The sequence below is a fragment of the Cyprinodon tularosa genome, unplaced genomic scaffold (genome assembly GCF_016077235.1).
Source record: "Cyprinodon tularosa strain WSP-4 unplaced genomic scaffold, ASM1607723v1 ctg500, whole genome shotgun sequence".
NCBI lineage: Eukaryota > Metazoa > Chordata > Actinopteri > Cyprinodontiformes > Cyprinodontidae > Cyprinodon > Cyprinodon tularosa.
The window spans coordinates 265,250-279,920 of NW_024039231.1; the positions used below are offsets into that span (position 1 = coordinate 265,250).

At 41.6% G+C, this 14,671-nt stretch overlaps 2 protein-coding genes across 4 annotated transcripts in view; one reads left to right on the top strand and one right to left on the bottom strand.

The window, feature by feature from the left end:
- nf1a (neurofibromin 1a) overlaps positions 1–14,671 on the bottom strand; it is a 149,220-nt gene that overhangs the window by 22,890 nt on the left and 111,659 nt on the right. For both annotated transcript variants that reach the window (XM_038303004.1, XM_038303003.1), the window contains exons 36-40: positions 10,645–11,077; positions 10,205–10,545; positions 9,819–10,021; positions 4,963–5,156; positions 4,734–4,874 (exon numbers count right to left, since the gene is read on the bottom strand). In XM_038303004.1, coding sequence (XP_038158932.1) covers positions 4,734–4,874; positions 4,963–5,156; positions 9,819–10,021; positions 10,205–10,545; positions 10,645–11,077 — 1,312 coding nt within the window. The remainder of the gene's footprint in view (positions 1–4,733; positions 4,875–4,962; positions 5,157–9,818; positions 10,022–10,204; positions 10,546–10,644; positions 11,078–14,671) is intronic.
- LOC119795158 lies at positions 3,350–12,323 on the top strand. Of its 2 annotated transcripts, none has more exons than XM_038303007.1 (3): positions 3,350–3,504; positions 11,242–11,391; positions 11,478–12,323. In XM_038303007.1, exon 3 carries the CDS (start codon positions 11,482–11,484, stop codon positions 12,106–12,108), a length of 627 nt encoding a protein of 208 aa, XP_038158935.1. In that variant the 5' UTR covers positions 3,350–3,504; positions 11,242–11,391; positions 11,478–11,481; the 3' UTR covers positions 12,109–12,323. The 2 variants fall into 2 exon arrangements, with proteins under 2 accessions (XP_038158935.1, XP_038158936.1); XM_038303008.1 differs by having other exon boundaries at positions 3,352–3,504; positions 11,247–11,391.

Here is a 14,671-nt window from a genome sequence, read left to right on the forward strand (position 1 = left end):
TTCCCAACCTCAGCCAGTGCATTAACAACACAATCTATTCAAGATGGTTGAAAATAAAGACTCTCTGGATTATCGTCCACCATGGTTGTTGTTTTCCTTCCAATTTTGCATAGCAGAACAGTGACTTTTGTTCAGTTTTAATGGCATGCAGGTCAGGTGAATGCAACCTAGTCGTTCAGACACGGGTGACATGTGAAAAGATTGGATGGGTGTTGTTCAGACTGTCATGAAATGATCAGATCCAGGTCGCATTAAGGCAAAAAAATAATAATAATCAGATTTGGATGACTTCAGGCTGCTGTGTGAACGTAGCCTGACTGTCCCAAACACAGTAAGGCTTTCCAAAGAAGTTAAAAAACAATCCACTGGACTTTGTTTCTAAGTTTGAAGACATTTCGCTTCCCATCCAGGAAGCTTTTTCAATTCAAAATGTCAGAAATGGCGTTGAGTTCCAGGCTTTATAGAGTGGACCAAAAAAAAAAAAAAGTCTTGTTCTGGCTTAGAAGAAATGCAAATTAAACCTAACGAGCGGGTCCAACCTTTTCGAATGGGGTTCGTTTGATTCCAAAGGTCATTAGGTCGCTGTCAAACCCTCTGCCAAATTTCAGTCAAGCGCGCATTGATTAGGGCTGGGCAGTCAACTGTATTTGCAATATAAGTGCAATTTCACAAAATGCAATTGTCAAATCAAATGTGTTGGTGTTGTATTCTGCGAAATCTTATCAAAAATAAAGTACAAAAAAAAAAAAAACATTTGTTGCCACACAGAAAGGAAGAGATTTGCAGTTAGCTCACAGATCTACGAAAGGAAGTAAAATTAAGAACTTTTTTACACAATGGTTACAGTAAGGTCAAGTAACAAAGGATTCTGGGTGAGCAAGCTCTTAAAAACCGAAAGCCTCGGTTGAAATATCTACCAGCTTGGGGTTAGAGCAAAGGAAAATGGAAATAAAATCGCAATTTTGGTGAAAAATAATCGCAGTTTAGATTTTGGCAAAATCTTTCAGCCCTAGCGCCGATGCAGACTCGCTATTTAAGGCCCAGAGGTGTCAACTAACAAAGTACAAATAGTTCACTACCTTAAGTAGAAATTCTGGCTACCTATACTTTACTGGAGTAATTATTTTTTTAGACAACTTTTTACTTCTACTCCTTACATGTTTTGCAATTATCTCTACTTTCTACTCCTTACATAAAAAAAAAAAAAACAGACTTTTCATTATGGTCTGCTAGTATCAAAACAAAAATAAAAACCATCAAAAGAATTAGTTTTATCCAGACAATTTCTTTGTGGTTGGACTCTGTGCTGCACCAACTTCTTCGCCACAGACCAAAATAAATAGTTTTTCAAGATGATGTAAAGTTAAATTTGACACTCTTACCATTAGTTATAAAACTAAGAAAATTAAGTCTAAGGCAGTTATTAGCCAGAATTGTAGAAACATTGACCTTTAATAGGGTAGTGCAGCAAAGCTTCTATACTTTACATTTTTTCCTGCAATACTTTTACTTTTATACCTTAAGTAGTTTTAAAATTAGTACCTTTACACTTTTGCTGGAGTAAAAAGTTTCAGTTGATTCTCTAACTTCTACAAAAGTGTTTTTAACAGTAGGATTTTTACTTTTACTTGAGTAATAAAGATGAATACTTTCTGACACCTCTGTTAAGGGCTGAGCGGTCCACTCTGCCTACCCACTGCAGGTTTTTGGTAGGGTCCTTATTGTGGCAGACCGTCAAGAGGAACACGCAAACAGAGCGATAATGCTTTGGTTTAGTGCAGGGGTCACCAACGCGGTGCCCGCGGGCACCAAGGGGCCCTCAAGGACCACATTGGGTCCCCTCTTCGTCTTCTGAAAACAGAAGATTTTTATTTATTTTTTTATTCTGTTGCTCTTCTTCTTAATCATTTATGTATTATTTCATTGTTGTTAACTATTTCATCATATTTCAGGGGTTTCAAAATGACATTAAAAAGAAAATTAGAAATAAATAAAAGAATAAAATAAGAATAAAAATGAGTTTTTATTGATGAGATTTACTGTAGGTGAACACTGATCCCTCCAGTTCATAGGTCAGTATTGGTAGCCATTCTATGACTCGGTAGCCATGAAGTAGCCCTCAGCCTTAAAGGAATAGTACACCCAAAACATGATTAGCCTTCATTTTCTACTCACCCCCATGCTGAACAACACTCTGGAGTACTTTTTTGATATCTCAAATGCATCTGGAGATCTGGGAGGCTTCTTGCTGTCTGCTGACATTCAAATAATGGAGGTCTATGGTGCCCGAGGCAGAAAGGTCCATAAAAGTCCACAAAAAACGTGTCAATATTCCTCCATGCTGCTCGTCCAATGTATTCCAAGTGTCCTGAGTGGGTAGCATCCAGAATTTACTCGAAACGAAGTCATTTAGAATGTTTTTAGAGCATAAACAGTAGTGTATAGGATTTCCTAAAAGCGCGTTCACGAGTCTATGGAAACCGCGGCAGACCAAACCAGACGAAAGTGCGCATTCAGCTCGGCAAAGAACTCATGCTCTTCCTCAACACTGAAGTCCTCAGACATTTTTCTTTCATTGTTTCTTTCTTTGCACAGGTAAACAGCACATTTCTTCTTCTACGCTTGCATTATCGGCAGAGCAGACGCTGAATGCGCACTTTCATCTGGTTTGGTCTGCCGGTTTCCGTAGGCTCGTGAACTCGCAGGTGCGCGCTTTCAGGAAATCCTATACACTACTGTTTATGCTCTAAAAACATTCTAAATGACTTCGTTTCGAGTAAATTATGGACGCTACCCACTCAGGACACTTGGAATACATTGGACGAGCAGTATGGAGGAATATTGACACGTTTTTTGTGGACTTTTATGGACCTTTCTGCCTCGGGCGCCATAGACCTCCATTATTTGAATGTCAGCAGACAACAAGAAGCCTCCCAGATCTCCAGATGCATTTGAGATATCAAAAAAGTACTCCAGAGTGTTGTTCAGCATGGGGGTGAGTAGAAAATGAAGGCTAATCATGTTTTGGGTGTACTATTCCTTTAAAAAGGTTGGTGACCCCTGGTTTAGTGCTTAGGGGCCGATTTGGGATTCAGCATTAGTACATCCCTGAACGAGTTCTTTCCATTGAGTAGATTTATATCTGATATTATTGCGTCCTGGGGCAACAGGGTGTTCCGAGATGGATGCTAATGCCAGAACCATTGGGTTCGGAGGCTTTAACCTCAGAGCGGAGCAGCAGCACAAACCAAACCCTGCCTGACATTTCTTAGGCAACAGTCCCTACAATGGCCACCATTCACAGCAGCACTGATGTGTGCCATAATAGGAGCCAGGCCCAGAATTTCTATTGTGTCTGCCTGTGTATGTTGTATTTGTTTATCTGGGCAGTGAGCTGAAGTGAAACCAGAGCACACAGATGATGGATAGTGAGTGGATGAGTTGGTCTTTTCGCTTTCTGTAATTCACCAGGAACTCCCAGCTTTGGGTCTGGACTTCTAGCATGTAAGTAAAGTTTATATTTCCAGGTCAACAACATAGACTAAAATCTGCATCTAATATCAATGCATTCTCTCTCTAAGGTCTGCAAGCATTCAGTTTCTATCCACAACTATAATGAGAGGAAACTGTTTTACTATTTTAATACTTAATGATACTTTCATTGCTTTTTTTTTTAAACAAAATGCTTCATAAAATTATGACCGCCCAAGAAAGTTGAAGCAAACGTGGAAAAAGTGGATCTTAAGAAGGGTCTATTAAAGAAAAGAGTATTAAATGGATGGCTGAAGATGGCAAATGTCTCCTGGGTTCAAAGTTTCATGATTCGGGCAGCAGAGCAGGAACTTAGACCAGGCTTAAACTGGTTCAATGTGACAATAAAGAGAAATTTAATAAGCCTTCTTTCTATCAGAAAGTCATGAGCTAGTTTGCTGAAAGTGTTAGTCTTACAAAGATTTCCAATGTTTCCAGATCCTACAGGTTCTGGACTGGAACCCATTACAGACTACTAATAAAATAAAACCAACTTCCTTCTCTTAATGTCTGTTTAAACACTAGAATCTCACCGTAGGGCTTTGATTACAGCCTCTGTAAGATTGATAAACCTCTATAATCAAGCATGTTGATAAGATTCTCAGTCATCCAGGTCATAGTTGTCCAAAAAAAACAATCCACTGGACTTTGTTTCCAAGTTTGAAGATGTTTCGCTTCCCACCCAGGACGATTTCTCAATTTAAAATGTGAGCAATAGCGTCTGGGTAGCAGTGAGCCACAGGGGGAATAGACCTCATCCACTCCATATGGAGAGGCTGAGGTGGTCACTGATGGTTTAGGTGATGGGTTAGTGTTGGTGTGAGGACCTGCAACATGATGGCTTCATGTTGGAAGAATATGCAGCCGATTCCTGCAGGATGAGGAAACTGAATCCATGGACTGGCCTTCATGTTTCTTAGACCAACACTATCTGCCTGCAAACCAGCAGGTTGGGTCCATATGAGCTACCGAGGAGCATTGCTGCATCAGTTTTTCAATTTCACTTCCTCTGGGACTTGGCTTAAGACATCTGTGGTTTGAATAATTCAATTTGCTAATGAAGTCAGAGATCTGATGTTTTTTTATGGTTTCAGCAGTTTAAATTAGAAGACGCAAAAGGCTGAAAACGCTCCAGAGGGATGACAGCACACAGGAAACTTTAGCTGATGCCTTACAAGAGAGGCGTGGGGGGGAGTTCTTACCTTATTGGACACCAGCTTGACGTTCCCTGAAGCCAGAGCGACAGCGGTATCGGCCATGACCTCGGCCTTGATGGAGCCGAGGCCTCCTGTGGCGCTGGTCTTTATAAAGCTGTCCAGAACCACGTCAAGCAGATCGGTTATCTGCAGGCAAGAAAGACGAGTTACAGACAGACGGCTCCTTGGTTCAGTCCAGAAAAGGTTTTTCAATTTCTGGGAGCTGAAGACTCACTTGGCCTAGGCTGCCCCAGATTTTAGCCTGGATGGAGGGATACATCTGCTTCTCATTGATCGTCATGGTGATGAGTTTGTCCAGGATGGCTGTGACACGCTGGCGTTTGGCATCGTCATTATGTTTACAGAATCGAACCAGGTTCAGAAGCCAGGGGGTCATGTACTCCAGACAGAGATGCTTGAGCTCGATACCTAAAACGAAACATTAAAAACTTCAGTTTAACTTGATCAGAAAATAAAAACATTATTGATCAGATATTTCTGCTCAAGTTTGACGTTTTAGCCCCTTTTGACCCTGTTGAGCAAGTAGATCTGGTTATGTTGAAGAAAGGGCTGCAACTAATTACTATTCTTCAAATCGAGTAACCTGTTGATTATTTTTTCAATTAATCAATTAATAATCAGATAGCCAAAGGCTTTTTTTTAAACAAAATTAAACTAGGTGAAACTTAAACTTTTCCCCTTGAGGAGTTCTGGATAGAGCAGATTGACAGATGAAACCTTTTATTTTTTTAATCTCAAATGCATAATGTTTTTATATTACTTTTTTTTTTCCATATAATTACTGTTCTAAGTTAGTTGCTCTGTCAGCTAGAGGTATGTTTTAGAGTCTCTATACTACATTTAACGATTAATCCATTACTAAATTAGTTGACTATTATTTCAATAATCGATTAATCACAATTAATTGTTTCTGCCCTATGTAGAAACTCACATTATATTGTTAGAGTATAATAATACAATAACCAGCAGGTGTCACTAAAACTCTAAATTAATAGTTACCCAAAGTAGATTCTTTATTTACAGAGGTAGTTTTGATGTTTTTGAGACAAACACCGTCTGCTGCAAAAATAACAGACCTACATTTTGATTGAGAATCTTCAAAGACAAAATTCATACAGTTTAGATACTCCAGATATTGGTTTTCTGGCAATATAGAAAACAAAAGAGCAAGTAATGCTGTCCCTTCTCCATTTTTAATGGTGCTCGCCTCCATTTCATATCAATCAGGTGTTACTGCGTGCAGGTTGTTGTTCTTTGTTCTTGTCAACGGCTACATAGAGGGGCATGGATGATGCTTTTAGGAAACAGATGATGCAAAAAAAGACCTCCTTGCATCTAAGGACATAGAGGAAGGTGGAAAAGGGGCTGCAATCCAATGTTTAATCAAGTCCAGAGGACATCAAAGCACCTTACCCTGCATTCATTGAATCACCTGGTCATGCACATGTTCGGATGCAAAGGACAAACCCCTACCTTGACACCGTCACCCTAGAAGATGACGATAAGATCAACACTCCAGACAAGCAAGCGGATTAGAAGTGCTCCGCTTTGATGCAAACACGCTGCATCAAAGCTGAGATGTCCCTGGCCTGCAGCTCCAGATGCAGGAGGAGTACTGCTTAATGACTTCTACGACTGTAGAAGACTTCCACCATCAGCCGTTACTGGTCTAGCCTATTAATAAACAAGCTCCTGTCAAGGACTTCTCTATGTTGGCTTAACCACAACCACAGTATTGTTCAGTGGCTTACGCCCTTTTACTGAGCATGGGTGTGTCTGAACGCACTTAGGGACCTCACTCTGAGGTAAAATAGATGCATCTGTCAGGTCTAAATGACTGCTAGAAGGCCCAAACTATGAATATGACCAATGACCCAACAGAAGGTCTATCTGAACCCTCCTTGGACAAGACTAAAGAGACAAGTACCCCAAAAAAGCCAGATGAGAAGCTTTTACATCTCTTAGCCTTGTAAACCAAGTCAAACTCCCACACAGGACCACAGACCTGCCTTTGCTGCCGTGGCAGTGAGAGGGCGGTCAGCTGGAGCTCCATAGAACTGCCCCACAATCTCTCCACCAGAAAAAAGCTGAGAACCAGAGACCAAGTGGTAAGCCTTCCTTTTCAGTGACTGTTGAAAGAATAAATCGATTTCAAATGTCACTGAAAGCCTAGTCTCTCTTCCCACAACTTCCTCTCTGATCTGAAGGGTTTTAGCTAGCAAAGCAAAACTGTCTGTCCACTTTGCTATAGTTCCTTCTAGATATGATCATCTGTTCATACCTTGGGCCACTGCTTATAGGTCTCCTTCAAAAAGTTAGAGCACTGGATTTTGGAGGCTCCATCTCTGGCCAATAAGTGCATGGGCTCAAAGCATTATAAGGGTGCGATGGCCTCTTGGGCTTTGTTCCACTGTGCGTCAGCTCAGGTCATCTATGCAGCAGCAGGCTGGGCAACATCTCACAAAACTGGGTTTTACAGACTGAATGTGGCCAAATGCACAGACTGTCTTTTTGTTTAATCCCATTTATCTCCTAGACATAGTCAATGACTCATGCTTGAATGTGACTAAAGCCTCTTTCCCACTGGAACTACCATTTTAACTGTGTTTTTGAAACATGGGTCGACCCAATAATCAGCATTTGGCTCCTTAAGCACTCGCTAAAGTGTCTAACCCCTCGCTGGCAGCTGCGTGCCCTCGGTTCCCTCGCAGCAGTGCGTCTGGTGACATCATCACGCAGCGTTGATGATGTCACCAGTGTGACAGAAATCAGTTAAGTAAACAATGGAGAAAGTCAACATGTAAAAAAGCCAGGGCGTAGACAATAAGAATTGTTGATTAGCTCTTTTATCTGTCTAAATCCCTTTCACCAGAGCTGCTTCATGTTTATTAAATGTAAACAGATTTGTTTTGGTCTTTAGATCAGGCCGACTGGCGTGCTGCGTTGATGTCCGTACTTTGCGCTCGATGGCGTCACGTAATTTGGAGGGTCAACCGGGCTCTGGTGTTCCCACAACATGCCGATCAGAGCCGAGGCGATTTTGATGTGGGTGACTTGCAGAGTCGTTTGACCCGGTTAGACACACGTCAGTGAGCTGTTCGTACTGCCACTAAAAGCCGATTGTTGCCGGGTTAAAAAGGTTTTTTTTCAGCCAGTGAAAAAGAGGTATAGGTTTAAGGACTGTCTTTTATCCTTTTTAACATGAAAACCGACTCAGAGCTCATTTGCTGAGCTACTGCTTTCCTAGATCGAGCCATCTATGGACCGTAAACTAGCTCCATAGGCAGCAACCATCACTGCCTCCACTTGTATGTCTGCTTCCGTCTTCTCGAGCCTGCAGAAGGCTGTTCAAACAAAGCCTGGTTCTACTAGAGGTTTCTTCCTGTTAAAAGGGAGTTTTTGTTATCTCCACTTTCTCTGCATGCATGCCCGATTTGAGGGATTGCTGCAGAGTCAACGACACAATGCCAGTTGAGACACCTCACTCGTTTATCAAAGAACGTTTTCAGATAAAACAGGCACTGTTTTTGTGTAGAAAAATAACAGAAGAGCGCCGAAATTTTCCTATTTTAACCAAAACATTTTGTAGAATCAACATTTTTTATTCTTAGAGTTTTTGAATAAAGTGGAATAATCAAACATAGATCTGATGGAGAGCCGAGGTGTTCCAAGACCAGCTGTGAGACATGTACCCCCTTCCAACTGGCTGAGAAACCCGTTTAAACCTGAAAACAATCGGCTTTTAGTGGCAGTGGGAACAGCTCACTGACCCGTGTGTATCCGGGTCGAACGCCCAGCAAGCAACCCGCATTAAAGTCGCCTCGGCACTGGGTGAGAACGGGGTGAGAACCCCAGAGCCCAGTTGACCCGATAAATTATGTGACAGAACTGAATGCAAACGGACATCAACACACTGCGGCATTTGCGTCTGAGCTAAAAACCTCTTTTTCCTTTAATAAACATGGAGCAGCTGAACTGGGATTCAGACAGATAATAGAGAGAAACAACAAGGCACACTGACTACGCCCAGGCTTCCTTACTTGTTGCTCTCCATTGTTTACTTTCTTAATTTCTGTTGCACTGGTGACATCATCAACACTAACTGAGTGTGAGGGCGTCACACTAAAGGGACAGAGATCACGCAGCTGCCAGAGAGGGGTTAGACCATACACTTTTTTTGCCAATGGGAAGGGAGCCAAATGCCGGTTTTTACCGCGTCGACCCATGTTTGAAAAAAAAAATAACAAAACCATAACGTGGTATTTTCAGTGGGAAAGATGCTTTAGTCCCTCCAGTGTGTCCTGGATAATCCACTAGGACTCTGTAAGCATTTTGATTAATAATTCAGAGCCACGTTAGCTGACACCTTTCGATGTAGATGAGAAGCGGCTCTACTCCCAGCTTCTCCAGCTCCTCACCCTATTCCTAAGAAAGTGCCCAGCCACCTTCCTATACACTACTGTTTATGCTCTAAAAACATTCTAAATGACTTTGTTTCGAGTAAATTCTGGATGCTACCCACTCAGGACACTTGGAATACATTGGACGAGCAGTATGGAGGAATATTGACACGTTTTTGTGGACTTTTATGGACCTTTCTTTCTCGGGCACCATAGACCTCCATTATTTGAATGCCAGCAGACAGCAAGAAGCCTCCCAGATCTCCAGATGCATTTGAGATATCAAAAAAGTACTCCAGAGTGTTGTTCAGCATGGGGGTGAGTAGAAAATGAAGGCTAATCATGTTTTGGGTGTACTATTCCTTTAAGCTATTTGTATCTGGGATGTTGCCCTTTAGGTGAAGATCCAGATTATAGGTGAGAGTAGGAACATAGACCAACCGAAAAGATAGAGTTTTGATTCTTTGGTCAGCTCTCTCTTTACCACAACAGACCGGCGCAGTGATGCATTAAGGTAGCAGCCGCACCGATCTGGCCATCGATCTCCCCAAGATACTTGAACTCCTTCACTTGAGGCAGAAACTCCTTTGACCTCTTCAGGTTAGAGGGGAGTTCAAAAATGACACAAGAAGGGGGAAAAAACAGTCATCTGCCACCTCAATGGACTTACTTGACTTGCTGAAGCCTGAGATGCATTCTTCCAAGAACTCCAGGGTCAGATGAGGCTCATTCGCAGCGAGGGTCTTGCTGATAGAAACAATAAAAAGTGTGTTGTTCGCTGGGATGCAGAGACCGGACGTCTCCAACAGCTGACCCTCTATCTTCAGGTTGAATGTGCAAGTTAAAGCACAGAGGAGATTGTAAGCTGCTGACCTGCAAGTGAAGAAGACATTGAGTGATGTTACTAAACTACTTTTTCATTATTTCATCATAAAGCACAGCTTGCTTTGATTTAATGAAACACTGAGTGTTAGTTATACAGATCCTGATTTAGTACATCAAATCCACATTGCAATGGTTTGATGATGACCCTCTTGAAACCTTTGAGTAACTTACCGCAGACTCGGGTCAGAGCTTCCCAAGTTGAGTAGAGCAATGTTGAGAAGAGTTCCTGGGACATCTTTTGGGCGGATCTTTGTGTGCTGGGGAATCGAGTCGGGCTGAGACAACTCCCAGCGGGTACGGATATGAATTATAGACTGAACGATGGCATCGCACTCTTGGTGCATGAACGTCAGAGGCGTTCCCTGGTTGGCCATGGTGAGAGTAAACTGGCTTTCATCCACCAGGCAAATTTCTTCAATCTCTGAGGCATAATAAACATCATTGAGAAAGACCGGTTGGCCGAGAACGCGGGTCCGCTCAGCTGAGGTCACCTGGACTGCTGTAGAGCCCACCTAAGAATAAACAAGTATCCATGAGTAAAATTGGAAAAAAAAGCCTGTTATTATCGTATTCTCTCTTGTTTGGCGAAGAGCTTTTCACTGCTATCCTACCTTTATTGAGACTTTGGTGTCCTTGTGCGCCAACTTGAGGGCGTTGTGGAACACCTTGAGGTCTTCCTCCAATGTCAAGGTGGCTGCTGGAAGTTTCTGTTGGTCAGGTTCTATGTGTTCCGCCAACTTAGCCGGAGAGTCAATAAACTGGAGACGTTTGCTACCCTTCAAGCCAGTCAGTAGCCTCTCGTGATACTTGGTGTACTCCCTCACCCAAGTGTTGCAGTTGTAGACATAAACCGCTGCCACGTTCTCATAGGCAAAGCCAGGAAAGACCACAAACCACTTGGACAGAAAGTCAGTCTTAAAACGATTGCTGGGTCCAACGTGAGTTAGGTCTACGACTATCTCGTAGGGCTTAGCGTAGTAAGGTTTTAGGGTGAGGAGGACATGGTAGATGAGAAGGTCTCCATTTATTTGGCCCGTTTTGAACCTGAGGAGAAAAAATAGGTCAAATTAAAAGCCATGATCTTCTGTAACTTTGGTATTCAGTTTATTCCTTAGATTAAAACAGAAAATCACTAAGGACGAATATAAGACACAGCAGCCTTTCAAACACCAAGTGTTTAAAAATACTGATGCTTTTGCTTCTTTAAGAACAGCACCTTAGCCTCTGTGGCTTCAAACCAAAGACCCTGATATAACCCCAGCAGAGAAGAAGACGTAGTGAGAAAGTCAGGACGACGGTTCAGAGCAGCTCTTGAGGCGCTCTCCATTACGCCACACAGACCTCCTGAGCAACCTTAGGTAAGTACTAAAACTGTCATTAAGAAGAAAGTTGAAAAATGATTCAATGGTAATAAAACATTTGTTTGGGATTATTTCCTTCACAGAAAGATGAAAACCTCCCTGATTGTCCTGTTTCTGGTGCTGCACCGAACTGCTGAGGCGGACCAAGATCCTTCAACTACAACCATGTACTTACTGGCATCCGAAAACCTGACTGACACACCAACATTTATAACGGATCCCTCCTTCACGACTGCTTTTCAACAAAACCCAAATGATGGCACCAATACTACAGGTGGAAAGTGTTTAATTGACTCCAAGATGGGCCCGATTGCTATTGGTTCAGCAGCAGGGTTCATCATCTGCCTTCTGATTACCATATCAGTGCTTGCATGCCAAATCTGGGTCCTCCAGCGCCGGGTGTACATCCCTGGAACCCACCGTTCCAACACAGACATGATGGGTGGTGCCCACTACTGGGGACCAGATCAGACGGAGATAGAAGGGCTGGTTGGCCCTTGTGATACCACCGTTATACTTGAGGAGGTGATGACAGACGACCATACTCAGAGTGAGATACAAGATGCCTTGGAGGAAGCTGGGGCAGGTATCCAGGAAGGAGGAACAACTTGTTCTGATCCTGGAGAAAAGAACATTCAGTTCCAGAGCTCCAGCTCCAGGGATTCCTGTGTGGTGCTTCCAAAGGATTTAGAAGACATGCCTCTTGTTGTATGAGACGGTAACCCACGTCTGTCACCATGGCGCAAACAACCAAATCCGTCAGATTATCTTTCCTAATGTGATTTTAGAAACTAAAGTTCTTGTAAAACTTAATCTGGAAGTATTTCTTAAACTTTTAAATTTTTTCACTTAAACAAAAAGCAAAAAAAATAAGTGAACTTTAATAATGGATGAAAATTGTTTAGTTTTAGAAACAGTCAAAACCTTTTTTCCCTCGCTAACAGATAAAAGTAGGAGAATAATGTTTTATCACACAAAAAAGTCTGATGTTTGAATTATACAAAGCTGCAGATTTGGTTCAGTGAAAATGAATCAAGGACAAAATACAGGAAAAAAACACAGATATCTGTTAAAAACACAAAGAGGATGCGAATTAAAGCAGATTTTGCAGACAGAATATTTTAACTTCAGTTAGACCAGATTAAATTACAAAGCAATATTTTGAAAGCGCAATGTGTGCAGCTTTAATAACCTTTATGAAAGATATAAGAAAAGACAACACTTTTCTTAACTGGTGACAACAAGACCCTACATAATTAGGCAGTATTTTGCACAGCCTTAAGCCAAAAATAAAAAACAAATAAAATAGCGACTTTTGGGACTAAAACTTAACAAAAAGTCAACAGTTCATAAGGTGTAAAAAAATTCTGCAGACATTCATTCTGGGCTTTATTTCTGCTCTCACCAGGAGAGTTAAAGGGCAACAGGTCGGTGGTGGTGGTGGTGGTGGGGGGGGGGGTTCTTTCCATCTCGTCAACAGCTTGTGCTGTTTTAGTGATGAAACAACTTGCTTTGGTTTTGTTAATAGCTCGCCCACGGTACCACCATTTTACCCTTTATAACAGATTATTCTGCATTATAAAAACGGATAACAGATTACAGCCATTAATTTGGCGCCTAAATAAACATCCGAAGCATCTGACATATGCAGGGTGCAGTGATATGCCGTATAGATGAATTTATTGCAGCGGATCCAACTAGTGCTTACCAGAACATCTCTGCAGCTGTGCAACAACAGACATCTGTGTTCAGCAGAAACAAAAATAGAACCACAGAAAAAAGAAACATGGCTGATCTAAAGACAAACGAACTCTGTGCTGCTGCTACGCCGCCGATCATCTGTTGACTGCTGACTTGTTTAACATTACTGCTTATTCATTCTTTGCAAACACAGAAGCAAAATGTTCCATTTCCTGATTCTGAATAAATCCTTTTGTATTGTACTCATGTCTGGTGCTTCAAATCAATGTTGAGGCTTTTACTGTGGCACACTGTGGAGAACTTGCTTTGTCACTGATTGAAAATATCTGTATAAATATTTTCCTTAAAAAAGTGGAGCTTAAAGACTGATTTCATTGGAATCTTTCAACCTGATTTTTATTTTTAATTTTTTACATTTGTTGTTTTTTAAGCAAATAGTGTTAAATACTCATGTATAATGTCTGCTCAGTAATTAATCCCTGTCAGTGAGACACCAAAGAGCATAAGAAATAAAAAAAAAAAAAACAAGAAACTAGACTTTCAGAATAAAGGCTGAGGAAATGAAGTGGTATCAGAACCGGTGAACAAGTTTCCTAAAAAATAATCCCTGCCAGCAGAGAAACGAGGACTGGGGACAGATTGTAAATTAGCATCATCTTCAGATTATCATCTTCCCCAGTTTATACTTAGAAACTTAGGCCCCGTCCACACGAAGTCAAAACGAACACGAAATGCTAATATTTTCCAGAACGTTTGTCGTAAAGACGGAGACGTAAAATAAATGTGAGCGTCCACACGAATGCATGAAAACGCTGCAAAATGTATGCCAGGCCTGTAAGTGGCGCTGTGGTGCCAAAGCAAAAATGGCGACGAAATGTTGGGCATGCGCTCTAATATTTATACATGGTTGCCCTGGGGGTCCATTTTCGTGGTTCAGTCAAATTCAGCTGCTGAACTATGTCGTCGATATTGCTCTGTTCTTCCTGGAGATATTCCAGAAGAAGAAGATTCTGTTGTAAGCCCGACAGCAGGGTGAGTAGCATTGGCAGCAACTATTCAACACAGTACGGCACCATTGTTGTTGTGATACTGTGTCACGCATGCGTGTTTAGAGGCGACGCTATGACGCATGCGTGTAAAAAAAAAAAAATGCGGTTAGAGCTTAAAGATGGAAACGCGAAAACGGCGTTTCAAAATCTTCCCACTCTGAAGGCTGAATAAAAAAAAAGATCGTTTACAGACCCCCGAAACGCCGGCTTCGTATGGATGAGAGGCTGGTTTGGTGAAAAATGTGTGCGTTTAGGCCAGGGGTTGGCTTCGTGTGGACGGGGCCTTAAAGCCTTCAGTTGGGAATATCAAACCATCTTTGACCCAAACAACTTTACTAGAGAGATTTAAAACTGGTAGAGATGCTGAATTACAAACTGTTAAAGGAAGTCCGCTCCTATTCAGAATTCAAACCTCTGAAAGTACTTCAAATATGAAATTATTGCATATTGTGCAACAAATGATCAGTGTATTTAATCAAGAGAAATTTTTACTTGAATGTGTTTTAGTGGAGACTTTTTTTTTTTTT